The sequence below is a fragment of the Carassius auratus genome, chromosome 3, assembly GCF_003368295.1.
Source record: "Carassius auratus strain Wakin chromosome 3, ASM336829v1, whole genome shotgun sequence".
Classification (NCBI taxonomy): domain Eukaryota; kingdom Metazoa; phylum Chordata; class Actinopteri; order Cypriniformes; family Cyprinidae; genus Carassius; species Carassius auratus.
The window spans coordinates 2710979-2727778 of NC_039245.1; the positions used below are offsets into that span (position 1 = coordinate 2710979).

The 16800-nt window shown below is 38.5% G+C and overlaps 2 protein-coding genes across 6 annotated transcripts in view; one reads left to right on the top strand and one right to left on the bottom strand.

Moving 5' to 3' along the window:
* Positions 1-2494: 2494 nt before the first annotated feature.
* dexi (Dexi homolog (mouse)) lies at positions 2495-3854 on the bottom strand. Its single transcript, XM_026202487.1, has 2 exons — positions 3011-3854; positions 2495-2943 (listed from the first exon to the last, which is right to left on the bottom strand). The coding sequence occupies exon 1, from the start codon at positions 3434-3436 to the stop codon at positions 3179-3181; it is 258 nt and encodes an 85-aa protein (XP_026058272.1). The 5' UTR covers positions 3437-3854; the 3' UTR covers positions 2495-2943; positions 3011-3178.
* A 118-nt stretch (positions 3855-3972) lies between these two features.
* LOC113043209 (protein CLEC16A-like) overlaps positions 3973-16800 on the top strand; it is a 56048-nt gene continuing 43220 nt past the window's right edge. For 2 of the 5 annotated variants that reach the window (XM_026202459.1, XM_026202474.1), the window contains exons 1-10: positions 3973-4172; positions 4741-4869; positions 4990-5123; positions 5201-5349; positions 6914-7019; positions 8477-8482; positions 9228-9351; positions 9704-9878; positions 10565-10615; positions 10739-10852. In XM_026202459.1, the coding sequence (XP_026058244.1) occupies positions 4099-4172; positions 4741-4869; positions 4990-5123; positions 5201-5349; positions 6914-7019; positions 8477-8482; positions 9228-9351; positions 9704-9878; positions 10565-10615; positions 10739-10852 (1062 nt within the window). In that variant the 5' untranslated portion in view covers positions 3973-4098. The remainder of the gene's footprint in view (positions 4173-4740; positions 4870-4989; positions 5124-5200; positions 5350-6913; positions 7020-8476; positions 8483-9227; positions 9352-9703; positions 9879-10564; positions 10616-10738; positions 10853-16800) is intronic. The other 3 variants (XM_026202451.1, XM_026202467.1, XM_026202444.1) reach the window with 2 other exon arrangements.

A 16800-nucleotide genomic window follows, 5' to 3' on the forward strand; every position in this document is an offset into this window, starting at 1 on the left:
GCACACGTCATAAAGATCTTATTTTAGAATATTAACTGTTATAAATTGGACCAATGTTCTTTGTTAATCATACATTTTTGTAATATGATTATGACATGCGAATGAAATGCTCAGTGAAATAAATAAACCAGGCTTATTTATGCTGCTTTCAAATGCGACTTCCGGAGGATGTAGCCTTCCGTTTGAGGATCATCCATTAACACACATCCTCTTCCAGGCAGATTTGTCACATATTTAGGGCCCAAGCACCGGTGGAGCAAGGACCCTCTTGGAGTTGCTCCATTTATTAATTGGAACTAATAAAAATAAAACAGCGATGGTGGAAATGGGGATTTTCAATGCTTAATCTATTTTCTTATAGCCACTTACTATTTTGTGTTGCTCGACAATCTTGTTCTGCACATCAGAACTATGTTCTTCGGTTTTACTCCTTGTGATGGATGATTACGGAAATTTAACCTTTGTGTTCCTCATATTTATTATACAGTGAAACACAGGAAGTCATGGCTGGACAATCTTGTGTTCCTAGTCCTAAAAATTGTTTAAATATGAATGAGAAAATACTTTAGAGATATTTTACTCATAAGAATGTCTAGGGGTGCCAATAATTGTGGCCAACATGCATTGGAGAGAAACATTTATTTCATAATGTGATTTCCCCTCACTTTCCTTCGTTTTACTTCAAGAAAGGTTAGGAATTATGTGATTTTATTTTTTAATTATAGATAAAAAAATTAATAAAATAAAAAACAATGCACATTTATTTTCACATCTGCCTTTGAACATATTTTCCAAGGGGGCCAAAATTAGTGGAGGGCACTGTATGTATAATTCATGTGGAGTGGAGCAAATCCCAAATTCAGTAGCTCAGAAAATTAGAATATAACTTAAGACCAATACAAAGAAAGGATTTTTAGAAATCTTGGCCAACTAAAAAGTATGAACATGAAAAGTATAAGCATGTACAGCACTCAATACTTATTTGGGGCTCCTTTTTCCTGAATTACTGCAGAAATGCGGTGTGGCATGGAGTCGATCAGTCTGTGGCACTGCTCAGGTGTTATGAGAGCCCAGGTTGGTCTGATAGTGGCCTTCGGCTCTTCTGCATTCTTGGGTCTGGCATATTGGATCTTCCTCTTCACAATACCCCATTGATTTTCTATGGGGTTAAGGTCAGGCAAGTTTGCTGGCCAATTAAGAACAGGGATACCATGGTCCTTAAACCAGGAACTAGTAGCTTTGGCACTGTGCGCAGATGCCAAGTCCTGTTGGAAAATTAAATCTGCATCTCCATAAAGTTGGTCAGCAGCAGAAAGCATTAAGTGCTCTAAAACTTCTTGATATAGGGCTGCATTAGCCTTGGACCTCAGAAAACACAGTGGACCAACACCAGCAGATGACATGGCACCCCAAACCATCACTGACTGTGGAAACTTAACACTGGACCTCAAGCAACGTGGATTGTGTGCCTCTCCTCTCTTCCTCCAGACTCTGGGACCCTGATTTAGAAAGGAAATGCAAAATTGACTTTCATCAGAGAGCATAACTTTGGACCACTCTTCAGCAGTCCGGCCTTTTTGAAGCAAGACACTTCTGACACTGTCTGTTGTTCAAGAGTGGCTTGACACAATGAATGCGACGGCTGAAATTCATGTCTTGCATACGTCTGTGCGTAGTGGTTCGTGAAGCACTGACTCTAGCTATAGTCCACTCTTTGTGAATCTCCCTCACATTTTTGAATGGGTTTTGTTTCACAGTCCTCTCCAGGTTGCAGTTATCCCTATTGCATGGACACAGAGCTCTGTGAACAGCCATCCTCTTTTGCAATGATCTTTTGTGTCTTGCCCTCCTTGCGCAAAGTGTAAATGGTCATCTTTGGACAACTTTGCAGGTGTTTTGAGTTAATTAGCTGATTAGAGTGTGGCACCAGCTGTCTTCAATACTGAACCTTTTCACAATGTTCTAATTTTTAGAGATATTAAATTTGGGATTTTCCTTAGTTGTTCGTTTTAAACATCAAAATTAAAAGAAATAAACATTTGAAATATATCAGTATGTGTGTAATGAATGAATATAATATACACGTTTCACTTTTTGAATGGAGTTGAAGTTAAATAAATCAACTTTTTGATGGTATTTTAATTATATGACCAGCACCTGTATATATGCTAAAATAAGCTAGAATATATAATATGTTAATATTTGTGCATTACTTTTTATTTGATGAACACACCACACGAGTCACTAAACTGAAACCTTTCTTGAAAGTAGCATAAAAGTTTTTCAAAACCATATAAAACAAACAAATAAAAACAGCCCATTTCTTAGAAACTGACATGTGTTTAAAACTAGATCTTGTTTGATGACCTTTATCTTTTAGCAAACAATTGTATAGGATCTCATTTAGACAAGAGAAGTCAGATGTTACACACAAAGTTTCTAAAATAAGGCACCAGATTTTTGAAAGTCAAATATGACACCATGACAACACAAAGTGAAAGTAATAATTTATATTGAGTGGATAAACAAACCTCAGACAAATATATATAATTCTCAGGCTGTCACAAATATGCTGTTCCTAAGAGAGACTTTAAGAAAAAACTCAGAACACTGATTCAGACACTCTGTTGTCTCATGACATATTGCTCATTTAAATAGCATTAAAGGGAACGAAAACATGCCGTGGCTGACCACGTGTAAGGGTTCTGCCTACAAAGTAACAACAAGCCCCTGCATGAGTACTGAATGCCAAACTAAAAATAAATAGGCTTATGTAATATTTATATCCACAGTAGTGGTTCGAGTCTGAATTTGATCTCTGCAGAGATGCTGACTGGCTAAGCCATGGAAAACTACAAAGGCCATTCTGCTTATATGTTCCAGGTAAATATTCCATGTGGCACGATGGCTTGCTTGCAGGTCAGTCCTCTGAACCTGGAAGTCCTGTGGAGACACAACACTCAATGCACATATTCTTGGAGCATGAATCATCATTTAACTGACTACTTACTTATTCATGAAAGTCACTTTTTTATAGGCTGACCACTGCAGCATCCTTTTATGTCTGCAGAGATCATATGTAGTTCCCTTTGACAATGGTTGTCCAGAAACCAAATGAACCAGCCCAGTGATATCTTCCCCACAAAGGCTTCGGCTTGAAGTGTCAATCATGGTTTGTTTATTCCAGATAACCCTCAAAAACATCCAGCTCAGCGTCTGTGTCATATGGAATTGAGGCTGGGTCAGAAAGTACACCCAAATCCACCAGTGCCTGGTCCATATCCTCTGGCAAGAACACTATCCCTACATTAAGGACTATGTATTCCATTAAGAAGGTATAGTAGAGAATTAAGACATTAACAAAAAACAGGCCGAGATAAAACATATATGGAAGCGATTCCACTGAATCTAACCGAGAGTAAATTGAGTGTGTCATAGAATCCAAAACATATGTTTCAGTCTCATTGAGCAGACTGAGAGAATTAGAAACATTTACCACCCTTTATATAAAACAGGTCAGTTTGGAAGTGTGAATCCATCCATTTCACTAAAAAAACGAAGCGATGCAACTCCCTTTTCAGCAGTAACGTGATTTCCCTTCAAGCCGTTCAACGAAAGTATGTTTTCGCTACACAGCAAATAACTTAGTGAAGAAAGCCATGTTTGAATGTTCCAAGGCTATGCGCTGCTCTTTGAGATTATGACTATACCGTATCCCTCTTTAAAAAAAAACTGGCGGTGTGAAAAATGCTTTAATAAAAATCACCAGAATGCTAGACGGAGCTTTATAACGCGTGAAAAACAAAAACAAACGGCGCTTTCTCATGACTTCACCAACACCCATTGCATTCGCACGGAACTCTGGGAAATGGAGTCCGTAACGGTGGGGTGACTTGGTGCGTACTCACGTCAACAACTTCCATAATAAACTACAAATCCCATAATGACTTAGAGCTGAGGTTTGAGCCGTCATGAGTGGTAGGACGACAGGTATGTTTTCATGTGAATATCCTAGGCCTTCACTGCAGCGGATATGGGTCAATTCGCTTAGCAAATTGTGTTAAGAACATACATTTTGCGAAACAGAACACCCGAAAAATGTTCGGCCGTTCAAGGAGCTGGGTCGGAGGACAGGGGAAGTCCAAAAACATTCATTCTTTGGACCATCTGAAGTAAGCCTTTCTAGAACTTTTGCAGCTAATTCGCTAGCTAGCTCAGTTCGTGCAGTTAAATCGTTTTAAATCCAGTCGGTGTTTGTCATTAATGTGGAAAGCCACCAGTAGTCACTTTAGAAATGTAAACATTAATGCTACTCATGACGGGATATATTTGTAATGTAAAACAGAGAACGTAAGAGCAAAACTGTATATGAAGCATTGGGCTGGGTGTCAAAACCTAGTCAGGTGCCTACCAAGACAGCACTTTGTTTGTGACACTCGGACATATGATGCTCAAAAAAATTGTGCCTAGGTAGTCAGCTTACTATTTTTTGAGAATCTGCCGTAGTTAACATAGGGTTGCATGAATTGCTGGCTAAGTATCTTAAAAGTATCTTATTAAATATGTCAGTTACATTATTTTCTCATATGCAGAAAGCGTTTACTATACGTTATTAAAGGATTAAATATATATATACACCTTGTGCTCATAGTATGCATTTTATACATTTTACCAGTATAGTATTATATTATAGTATGAAATGTGTAATTTAAGTAATTTTTAATTATTTTTTAAACTAAGGTACATGTACCAAGTCCTAACAAAGAACACAACAGTGACTGATCACAACAGAAATCTGCTGGTGGAAACTATTCGCACCATTACTGAGATTCTCATCTGGGGTGATCAGAACGACAGCTCTGTCTTCGAGTGAGTTTCACCTTCAGTTTTTACGGTGTTTCCACGTGTTAGATCTGCAATAAAGTGACAGCATATCTAAAATGCCAAACCATGTTTTTAATGACCGAAAGCATTGTTCTTTCTGGGTAGCTTCTTTTTGGAGAAGAACATGCTTGCATTTTTCCTCAACATACTACGGCAGAAATCCGGACGGTATGTGTGTGTCCAGCTTCTGCAAACGCTCAACATCCTTTTTGAGAACATCAGTCATGAAACTTCTCTCTGTAAGTAAAACCATGGATAAAGTTCAAATGTTATGCTTTTTCATTTGTATGTTTATAGAGTTCCTCTCCTTTTCTAGATTATTTGCTGTCCAATAATCAAGTTAATTCCATCATTGTACATAAGTTTGACTTCTCTGATGAGGAAATTATGGCCTACTATATCTCCTTTTTGAAAACGTTGTCTCTGAAACTCAACAACCACACAGTGCACTTCTTCTACAACGAGGTAAGGTACATTTACTGGTGCAACTGTCATTTATCAAATCATGGTTTATAGACCGAAAGCAGAAGGGGGCTTTTATCTGTGGGCTCAGATGCATTCTGCATGTAACAGATCATAGAGCGCTTCCAGGAAGAGCTAACAGCTCACAGTGACTGTGTAAAACCAAGTTTCCTGTTTGTTCTTGCAAATTGAGCAGTTATGTTCTTTCATTTTGGACAAGTGCAGTCCAGCTGTAAATTTACCACTGTTTTATGAGGATTGGAAGGTGACAGAGATGTCTGGGGTCTCCTTTCTGTATAGGGGGAAGTTATTGGTGTACTGTAAATGGTTGTATTTAACCGTCATGTGTTCTTTATTCTGTGGCACCTCTGATGCTGTTAATCTTTGGTGTCAGGAATAGAGAGGGCCTGCATGGAAGGATTTGCTCTATGAGAGATCTGATGCTGCACTGATTGATGTTGTCTTAATGTAAAGTGTAAACCAGTGTATATTTAGACAAGCCATTTACAGAAATATACTAAAACTACAGTTTAATCTGTTAAAGGTTTTTGAAGCTTATGATATCAGCCTTTTCCTTTAGAATAAATGAGTTTTATTGACACAGCAACAAAGCGAGATTTGGGGAGTGACAACAGCATTGCTTGAGGAGTCACATGAACTCTGGCAAACTCATTACGGTTGTTACAGTGATAACCATAGCAACATTTTGGCATCTTGTGGTAAACAAAAAACACTGTGGGCGTTTAACGAGTATTCCTGCCCAAACGAATGTTAGCAAATGTAGACATATAATTAGTTAAAGAATGATTTTTAATCTTCTATCACAGCATAAATGATTTGAGTGAAATGCATGAAAAGTCTGGCAACAGTATTAAACATTATGTAACACTTAGGTTAAAAGCAGTAAACATTATAAAATAAAATGTAAATATATTAGTAAAAATGAAAGAAATGAAATATGAATCAAAGAACCCTAAAGAAAATGATTCATGGTTTTCACAAAAATATTAATTGATGATATTAATTAATGTTTCTTGAGCACCAAATTAGCATGGAAGAATGATTTCGGAAGGACTTTGATGACTGAAGGAATATATTTAATTTTCAAATGTATTTAAATAAATAATAGCTGTTTCAATAATGCAATAATATTACACTATTACTGTATCTTTGATCAAATACAGAGGCAGCCATGATGAGCATAAGAAACTTAAAAGTACCTACTCTAAACTTTTGAATGGTGATGAATATACAAATATGTTTGTCAATACCTACATTTTTCTATACAGGAAAAAAGAGGAGAGGATGTCTCTATTGATGTGCTGTGTTTGTATGAAAAATAACAAGAATTTTAATTTGACCCATTTTAAGCCAGTTTAATACCTGGTAGCATTGCAGTTTCAGTGTCAGTGGTGTTATGTGCCCATTTCTTCTCCTCTGTAGACAATCCTGAATAAACAAGTGAATAATCGTACAAATTGAGTTTAATGTCACCAGATGCAGCTCTCCTCTCTCTGAGCTAATCCTCCTCGCTGACGGCCTCACTCTCTGTCTCCCATGCTTCTAGCACACTAATGATTTTGCCCTGTACACGGAGGCCATTAAGTTTTTCAACCACCCAGAAAGCATGGTCAGGATCGCTGTCAGGACTATCACACTCAATGTGTACAAAGGTGAGTAGAGTCCTGACTCAGCTGCTGCTGCCGCCTGTTCCTCCTCTCTCCTGTCAATCACTCTGTCATGCCTCTGATGCATGGGCATGCTGACGCTGCTCTCTGCCATCTGTGAGTAACTCACACTTACATTTAGTGACCGCTGCTGTCTCTACACACATGCACGGGCACACTGGTGTTTCGCTTGGGTATGGTCACGTGCTCGAGACAAAGGGGCTTTTGCTGATCTGTTTCTCTGGCTTAAGCTTGTATAGAAATCCTTCTTCCCTTCTTGAATAACTGACTTAACATTTCTTACTATCTGCTTGGCACTTGCCCTTGAATTGTTGTTTGTCTTCCAGTAATCAGTTGTTTCCTATGGAGATTGTTGTAGTTTAGGTCAAACCGCCATCGGTGCATGTTTCTCATGTTAATGTGCAAACAATGGTCCAGAATAAGATTTGGAGATATAAACAACACTTAAGTGTTAAAATGTCATTGCATTGAATAAGCAACCTTATATAATAAAAGCTAGTTGGTTTAATATTTTATTGGGTTGGCTATTATTAGATATCAATCTACATTTTGTCAGACTGATTACAAAAAAAAAAGCACTCCTCTTATAAGTTCAGATCTCTGTGCTTCAGTGGGAAACTGCATCATTTCACTAATTTAAACAGAAGATACACATCCCTACAATACAACAGTACAGTACAAATTTTATTTCTGTAGCACATATTAAGTGCTTTCCAGTGTAAAGTCATTATAGATAGTTACATGCAATCACACAAACACAAATAAATCTTGATCATTTACAGCTAAATGTCTTGTATCAATTTGATTATAATGTTCCATTGATTTAAAAAAATAATAATCTTCCAAACAGTTTATTTTATATTATTTTATTTTTAATCATATGTAAGCCAAATAGAAATAGCGTGGTCAACCTTGTCTGAAAGATATTGTCTTAAATATCAGCCTTATTCTAATTTATTGGATCAATACTCATGACATACAAAATAACATCTAAGTCTGCTGATACATTTATGACTGCAGTGCACCACGTATTTGTAAGATTTTATGTAATGCAATAACATTCATAAACATTTAAGCAATACTTCAATATGTAAGGACAAGCTGTGGCTTTCTTGATATGGCAGATCACATGCATAATTACCATATAAATGCACTGAATTATCTGCAATAATGCTATTAAAATCCCAGATTGTCAGAATAAGTAGTTGGGTTGTGTGCTTTGCTTTTTAGCATGTTCTGGCAGCTTCATGGATCTGGTTGATATATTTGGTGTTTTAGGCTGTTTTTGGTTCCAGATGCTCTATTATGCAGGTTTAATACCTGCCACTAGGTGGTGTGATGGTTCCATCTTTTGGCCTCTAGCTCAGTCCCTTCATCCTGTTTAACCCTTTGTCTGTTCTTCCCCTCTCCCTCTATGGTGACTCCTGTGTGCCTTATTCCAGTGTCATGTAAGTTGATCAAATTCAGAACTCTCTTGTGCCACTTGTACTGCATGTTCACTTGAATTGTTTTATTTTTTTTTAAAAATGCAGTTGCTTCTTTTGTCTGTGTGTGCAGAGGTTTACAATTCACACACTGATAATAGTTCAAAAACACACTTGTTTGCACTGTCCCATATTGGTGCCCTTATTTAAACCCTCTTGTTTGGCTTTTATGGTGTTTCTGGCTGTGTCAGTTGTATGTGTGTGTTTAAAAAAAAAATAATAATACATTAAAAAAAAAGATGCTTCAGGTTCATTAACCATCTGATCATTATAGCATCCATAATCCTAGATAGAGATCAACCTACTTTATGATCCATCCATCAACTCCCAAATTACTCTTTACCTGAGAACCCTATTAATGTTACTATTTATTGCACAGTGAGCCTTTAAAAGTTTAGATATATTTCACAACTTCTTGTACTCTCAGCATGCTTTGACTTTTCTACTGCCTAGGATCTAGCGCAGTCTAGTTTCATTTAGTGACTCTGTTTAGGGAATGTCATTTAACATATACCTTTAACATCTGACCAATCACTTTACACATTGCTCTGTAATTAACCTCAATCGCTTTTTAACGACCAACCGTCAGTATGTGTTGTTAGGGGTATTATTTATACTAAACCTAACAGTTCCATTTCCACATCCCTGTAAATGTTTCCTGTTCCTCTGTTTGTGAGTAACCCTGTTTACGTTTGGTCCTGCCCCCCAGTGGACAACCAGCAAATGCTACACTACATCCGGGACAAAACGGCCGTGCCGTACTTCTCCAATTTGGTCTGGTTCATCGGCAGCCATGTCATCGAGTTGGACAAGTGTGTGCAGACCGATGAACAGTAAGGTTTTCATGACACCTTTTTATGTGCAGTTCACCTCCACGCCACTAGGTGTCACTACAGACCATAGTTGATCACTCTGAAATTCATTTATTAAACCAGTGCTTCCCAAACCTGTCCTGGAGGCCACCCTGCCCTGCACCTTTTGTATGTCTCCCTTATCTAACACACCCGATTCCACTCATCAGCTCGTTAGTAGAGACTGCAAGAACTAAATTGGGTGTGTCTGATTAGGGAGACATACAAAATGTGCAGGGCAGGGGGTCGTCCAGGACATGTTTGGCAACCACTGTACTAAATTATTTGATTTCACAAAATTGCATTTTTCCCCATCTCCACCCATTTTCATCAGACATAAAAACCGAGGAAAACTCAGCGATCTGGTAGCTGAGCACCTGGACCATCTTCACTATCTGAACGACATCCTCATCATCAACTGTGAGTTTCTCAATGACGTGCTGACCGACCACCTGCTCAACCGCCTCTTCCTTCCCCTATATGTGTACTCTCTGGTCAGTCAAGAGCAGGTGAGGACAACTGCACATGTCTGAAAAACAACTAGCATACATCTGGTAGGCTAGTGTTTATTCCAGGCTAGTTTTGCATAACCATAATTAATGCACATCTCATCATTAAAACGAATGTGGATTTGCGCATCTTATCAGTTAAAAAATTTAACCGTGTAGTAACAGCTGCTCTATGTGACATCACTCACCTGATGGAATTTACCGCTGATTAGAGAACCGGCTTTACTGACGACATGCGCATTAATTATCGGCAAATATTTATCATGCACCCCTAGTATTGGTATACTGATCTTTATGTGTTGTATAACTTTTTGAATGCAAAAAAAGAGAGAAAGATTACTGCAGCCTTCAGTGTCACATGATCCTTCAGAAAACCTTCTAATAAGCTGATTTGCTGCTCAAGAAACATTTCTCGTTATCATTGTTTAATAAAAAGAAAGTATCATTAATTTGAAATAGACATTTTAGTTAAAACCTAAATCTTTACTCTGACTTTCGGTTGATGTATCTTTGCTGAATAAAATATTAATTTCTTAATTTTATTTCTTAGAACAAAAAAAAGTCTTACTGACTGCACATTTTTTTAATCGAAGTGTAATGTATATAAGGCATGAGTATGATGTCATTTTCACCCCAATTAATTATCTAGTTTTCATGCCACATGATACCAATCTGTTTTTTTCCAGTCTGAAGAACGCAAGATCAACCCTCAGGTGTCTCTCTACCTGCTGTCACAGGTAAAGTAACTTGCTTCAGTTTTGTTGAGACTTGCAATGAGAAGAATAGCCACCATACATACAGGCAGTGTGAGCTGTACACATGTGGTCAAGCGCTAACATATGACGTCCTGCTGTCTCTAGGTGTTCTTGATCATCCACTACCAGCCGCTTGTCCACTCCCTTGCTGATGTCATTCTGAACGGAGACCTGTCAGTGTTTATTCTGCAGACTGAGCAGAGCGCTCACAAAACTTCAGTGAGTACATTTGCCAATTGGCATCTTCATTTGGATTTGCATTCAAGTGTTAACCAGAAGGATGCCAGATTGATCCCAATAAGGAGACATGAGACATTTAGTAGGTTTTATGGGAACAAGTGGCTCCTTGTTTAAGGCCACAAGAGGGCGCATCGAGCATAAAATAACATGACTACCTATGAAAAAAGTGCATAATGTTTAAAATAATGTTTCTAAACCAATTATAATTAAGTTGCTTAAACAACTATAAAAAAAAATCATGTATGCATTCATAGTTTAATACAAAAGGACTAAATATTTTTTTGTTTAAAGGTGCCATAGAATGCAAAAATCACTTTCATAAGGTTTTTGAACACAGTTGTGTGGCCGCAGTGTGTGAAAACAACCAGCCTATAATGGTAAAAATCCACTCACTCATTGTTTTTTTAATTCAGAAAAATCATAAACCGTCTCTCCACATAAGCAGTTCCAGACTATGACAACATTAGTGACATTAGTATCAGTATTATTAACATTAGTATTAGTGATACTCTCTGCCCTATTAGCATATTCACAGCCCTGAGTGGGAAGCAGCAGTCTGCCATTACTGCTTTCTTGCTGTAGCTGCTGGAGGTACAAGGTCAGTACCAAAGAGCCATTAAAAGTGTCGTGTGTTGGGATGCACCAACAAACATAGGAGTCTCCATAGACCGCTGAGGACACCGTGGTTGAATTTCATTTTTGAAGGAAATGTCCCGGAAAAAAACGAAAAGTCCTATACTTTGTGTTGACATTTTAGACTCGACTGCCTAACAAACGAGGGTCAGTTCAGTGCTTGAGTTGTGCAAAAATGTCTTCTGAAAAGAGGGATCGATACCAACACTTTGTGTGCAAACTTCCTGACAAAGTTAGCATCAAGCATCATATTTTGTTTTTTGAGAGCAAACTTTTTGGCTCTCTGTAAGGCTAACATTGCTAAAGCTTATATTGTCTCTGCCTGTTTTCACTGCTGCCTTCATGTGCTACCAGAATGAACATGAATAGGAATGTGGTAGTTAAAAATTCAGTTTGAAAGCAATGTGTGAGGTCAGTAACACGGTCACTGTAACACCGATCTGCCACGAGCATGAGCTCTTGAAGCTCTACACTATTCTGAGAAGGGAGCAGGGTTTTCAAAAGTCCTGTTGCGATAGTCGATAAATCATTTAATTGCATGATAAAAATAATTTAAGAATTTTTTTGCCCGCTATAATTTCTTTTTTCAATTTTTATCTAAAAACTGTAACATGTCATGATGTGGTGTTAGTCTGGAGTGCAGCCTGTGGACAGCCCGTGGCAGAAAACACCCTCTCCGATGGCACAGATGTCCCAGGAATAAAGAGATAATGTCTCGCTAGAGTGGCCAGCTTTGGGAAGCACCTTTCTTTTGCTTGTGGATGTTTGTGTCTCAAGTGATATTGCTTTTTACTTGCACAACTGCTTTATTTTAATACCGCTTAGCATATTTTGCAAGTAACTTCGTTGCCCTTTCTGTCGAAATGGGCCTAATTTTTGCTTGCTTCATTTGGCTTGCTCAGCTGTCTGTAGGCCCAGTGAGTTAACACACACTCACACACACATATATTATTATTATTATTATTATTATTATTATTACCATGCAGAAAAATAAAAAGTAGTATAAGGGGCCATTCACGTCGCGCCTAAAAACGCGTGGAAAATGCTAGGTGCTCGCTCCGTCTTTCGCTCCTGAGTCGGCTGTTATTGCTATGCATCCATCAGCTGCAATATCCATTACAACAAGGAAATTTCAGTTTGGGTGCACCCCATTTTTCAAAAACAATGAAGGATTTTACCCCGAGGGAAGCTGATTGAGTTGGTTCTTTTCACATGACCTGGTGCGCTTTCGTCTTTCTGAAAAGTTGAGATGTTTTTAACTAGATGTGTTACAAAGGGGCCTGGAAAAAATGAGCGCATCGCTTCCATAATGAGCGCGCATACCACATTTGAAAAAACAAACTTGAGCGCCCAAAAGACGCGATATGTGAACTAGGGCTGAAACGATTACTCGATTAACTGATTATAAAAGCTCCTCGAGGCAAAAACTATGCCTCGAAGCCTCGTTAAATTCCTGTGACGCACACTATACATGCAGGGATCTGATTCACACGGACCGTTGTTCAATTTTCAGGAAGCACTAATGCGTGATACATTTTGAATTTAGTTGGCACGATGGCGGAGAGTAAAGATGTCCATAAACGGCAGAGAATGTCTAAAGTTTGGGATCATTACATTCTTAAAAAAATAGAAGAGAACAAGGTGCAATGTGTCTACTGCAAAGTAGACCTGGCATTCCACAGCAGTACGATTTCTATGATTCAGCATCTGAACCGAAAACATCCACTCCATGCTGTTTCACCAAGCATCGCTGAAACAAGGCAACGTAGCCTAAGCCTATACATTTATGTTCGCTGATTTTACTCCCATACTGCATTTGTAGCGATGTCGTGATGCGGTTTGACTAGATATTATATTTAGCTTTGATGTTTTTAAGTAGTAAACGTATTCACGTTCAATTACAAGAGAGTATAGCCTAAAATAAAAGAACCCCTTCTCTCACACACACACACACACACACACACGCATGCATGCACCCTCGTCTCTCTCACGCGCTAGTTAGACCAATCGAGGCAATGCATCACATATGTTTAAACTTATGTAGCCATGCAACAATAATTTCAGCATGCATTCACTGTATACACTAGGACGTGATGTTGTGATGCGATATTTCGAACAGATGCTTCACCTAAAATGCACCACAATGCAAGTTATGCAAGCCAAATTCAGCGTTTAATTGAAAATGAATGTCTATATTTCTGCCGTACCAAACTGAAATGAAGCAACTGGTCTGACTGGGACGTCACTCTGCCTCACGCATGGCATGCGTGCACACACACACACACACACACACACACATACAGGTTGCTAGACTTAACTGTATTGTTGGCACTGCCACTTATAAACACTAAATGTGTAAAAAATGCGATAAATAGGCTTAGTTTTGGAGCCAAATGTTCAATCAATACCTCTGTTTTTAATTTATTTTTTTATATAATAAAAGCCAAATGCTTGACCATTTTACAGCCACATCATTTTCGTTATGCATTATTTGTTTTGGTTGTTTAAAAACACACAAATGTATCCTATTAATCAATCGATTAAGTGCTAGATTAATCGATTACAAAAAGAATCGATAGCTGCAGCCCTAATGTGAACGGCACTTTCATCAGTCAAAATGTTTACTTTCGGTTAACGGTTCAACGGTCAATATGAGCATTCCTAACTGGCATATAAACATAATAAAACATACAAACATACAAAACTAATACATTTTAAGCCACACAAAGTCAACGTGTTAGTATTTCTTGCTCGGAATCTGCCATAAATTAAAAGTTTATTGATCTTTGAAAAGGTGTACCCGCGTTATTATGGCATTATCATTCTATTAGTTGAAACTGGTCTTAGAACGACAATATTATCGTTTATCGTGATAATTTCTTGGACAATTTATCGTCCAGTAAAATTTTTCGTAACAGGCCTACCAAGGAGGATAATGCTTTCGTCCCATATGCAGCCTGGCAAAGAAACATCCTGCTATGGTCTCAGAGCAGATTTCTGTCGATCCGAGCGGTACACATCGCCGGACACTTGAACTTCGGAGCGGATTTGCTCTGGAGAAAGGGGAATGGAGATTGCACCCCCCAAAAAGGTCAGATATATATGGTGACCATTTGGACAGGCGGAAGTGGACTTATTCATGTTGAGCACGACTGCTCATTGCCCGCTATGTTTCTCCCTACCCCTCCCATCACCCCATCAGACTGGACGCTCTAGCCCACAAATGGCCCACAACCACTTTGTATGCTTTTTTTCCTTCGATTCGGCTAATTCCAGTTGTGTTTTTCAGAATATGGTTAGACAGAGTTTAACAACTATTGTTGGTATCTCCGTGGTGGCTCACTCAGCTGTGGTTTGCAGAATTTTTAGTCTGAATGTTTAGTCTGTTAGTGGGTTCTCCGTGGGAGATTCCCCTCAGACAAGACTTGCTGTCGCAAGCCCAAGGAAGGATCTAGCACCCAAGGCTAGATCTGTGGAAGCTGTGGGCGTGGCCTTTGAGCAGAGCGTTTACTACCTGGTGTAGACTTTGTAATGTTGATCCAATTTACTGCCCTGTCACTTCAGTACTGGAGTTTCTTTAAAACCTTTTTTTAAGGGGAGTAACACCAGCTACTCTTAAGTGTATGTGGCAGCCATATCAGCTAATCACATGTACGTAGACCGCGTCTCAGTGGTCTCTCGATTTATGCAGGGTTCTTCAACCCTGTGGCGGGGTTAGGAGATCTAAGCCTTTGTCCTGTAGGACACTGAAGATCTATGTTGATAGTACAACCCGATGGCGTGAGTCCGACCCGCTGTTATTTGTTTTGGGAGTAAAATACGTATGTAACCACAGTTTCCTGAATAGGGAACGAGATGCTGTGGTTCGGGCCGTTCCGTACGTTGATAGCCTTTACTTAGTATCATGAAATCTGAGTGAAATAGCGTGCGGCATGCATAAGACAGTGCCAAATACTATTTGGCCAGTAAGATTGGCGGGATGGTATAGGGCTTCAGACATTCATCACATCAATAGGTGTTCCCATACGAAAAAAAAAGTTATGACATTTGCCAAGTATGGTAACCCATACTCAGAATTGGTGCTCTCCATTTAACCCATCCAAGTGCACACACACAACAGTGAGAAGTGAACACACCATGGTAAACTTACACTTAGCCTCCAACTAACACACTAGCAAGTAAAAAAAAAAAGTGATTTACTCACAATTTAGAGGGTTGTTAGACCTCAGTTATAGTGAAAAAAGACAGGAAATTTAAGTTTTGACAATATGGGACCTTTAAGTTTAGTTATTGAAGTTGTAGCAGCTGCCCGTTTTTTGCAAAAACAGTTTCATGGCAAGGAAAAATATTTATGGCCGGTAAATTTTCTGAAGTCACCAGCCACTGGCAGATGTGAAAGTTAGTTTTAGGCCCTGCTTGCAAGTGTAGAAATTAGGGCAAAATTATTGCAGTTTCCCTAGAGTAAGGTAAAATTTATTATGAATATGAATATGAATATAAAATTATTATTATTATTATTGTATGCTAATTAGCTTGGCTTCCAAATTCACCAGTCAGACTGATACACTACATCACAACTAAAAAGAGGGTTGAGTCCCCTTTAAATTTCAAGAACATTTACCAGATTTTTTATTTTTAGTTTGCACACTGAACCTATGTTGGTCCTCTTCATTTTGAACTCTCAAAGTCACCAGCTTTATGAATTAACTTTAACATGTACAAAATTCTTTAAGGGGCTCTTGCTTTCAAAGCTAGCTTGCTATTGCTAGCCTTTCCGAAATCACCTACCATAAACCTTTAAAGGGCATTTATTTCTGTTTCACAATTACATGCATTTGGTAGATCTCTCTGTCTTTCTGGTTTATCGGCCTCGGTTTGATATTTACTGGGTGTCAAAGGAGTTGTCTTGGTTACATCAAGCTGGCCAAACTTTCCTGTACCTCAAGGAAAATGCAATCAATGTGTCAGTTTTACAGTGACGCATGTGTCTAATTAGCTTGTTAAATGTTATCTCTTCTGTTGGTTACCTTAAAGATGTGAGTCGAGTGCTATTGCCTCACTTGTGTCCTTTATTAATATAAGATGTCTCGGTCACAAATAAACTTCTCAGAAAACTGGTAGTTACAAAACAACACTTCTCCAGTCTGTGGATGAGATGGTTGAAGAGGAGAAGAGAATTCTTCTTTGCGGTTTTGCCTCTGCCCTTGTTATTTTCATGAGGGTATTTACACTGAGGTAAGGCAGGCAGATAAGAGCGCTGCGATATCAGTGGTGTTAATGGGCTGCTTTGATGT

What these genes read in the sequence shown, in the direction of transcription:
- dexi (XM_026202487.1), bottom strand. Translation starts at nt 3,436, where the DNA reads ATGACACACTCAATTTACTCTCGGTTAGATTCAGTGGAATCGCTTCCA.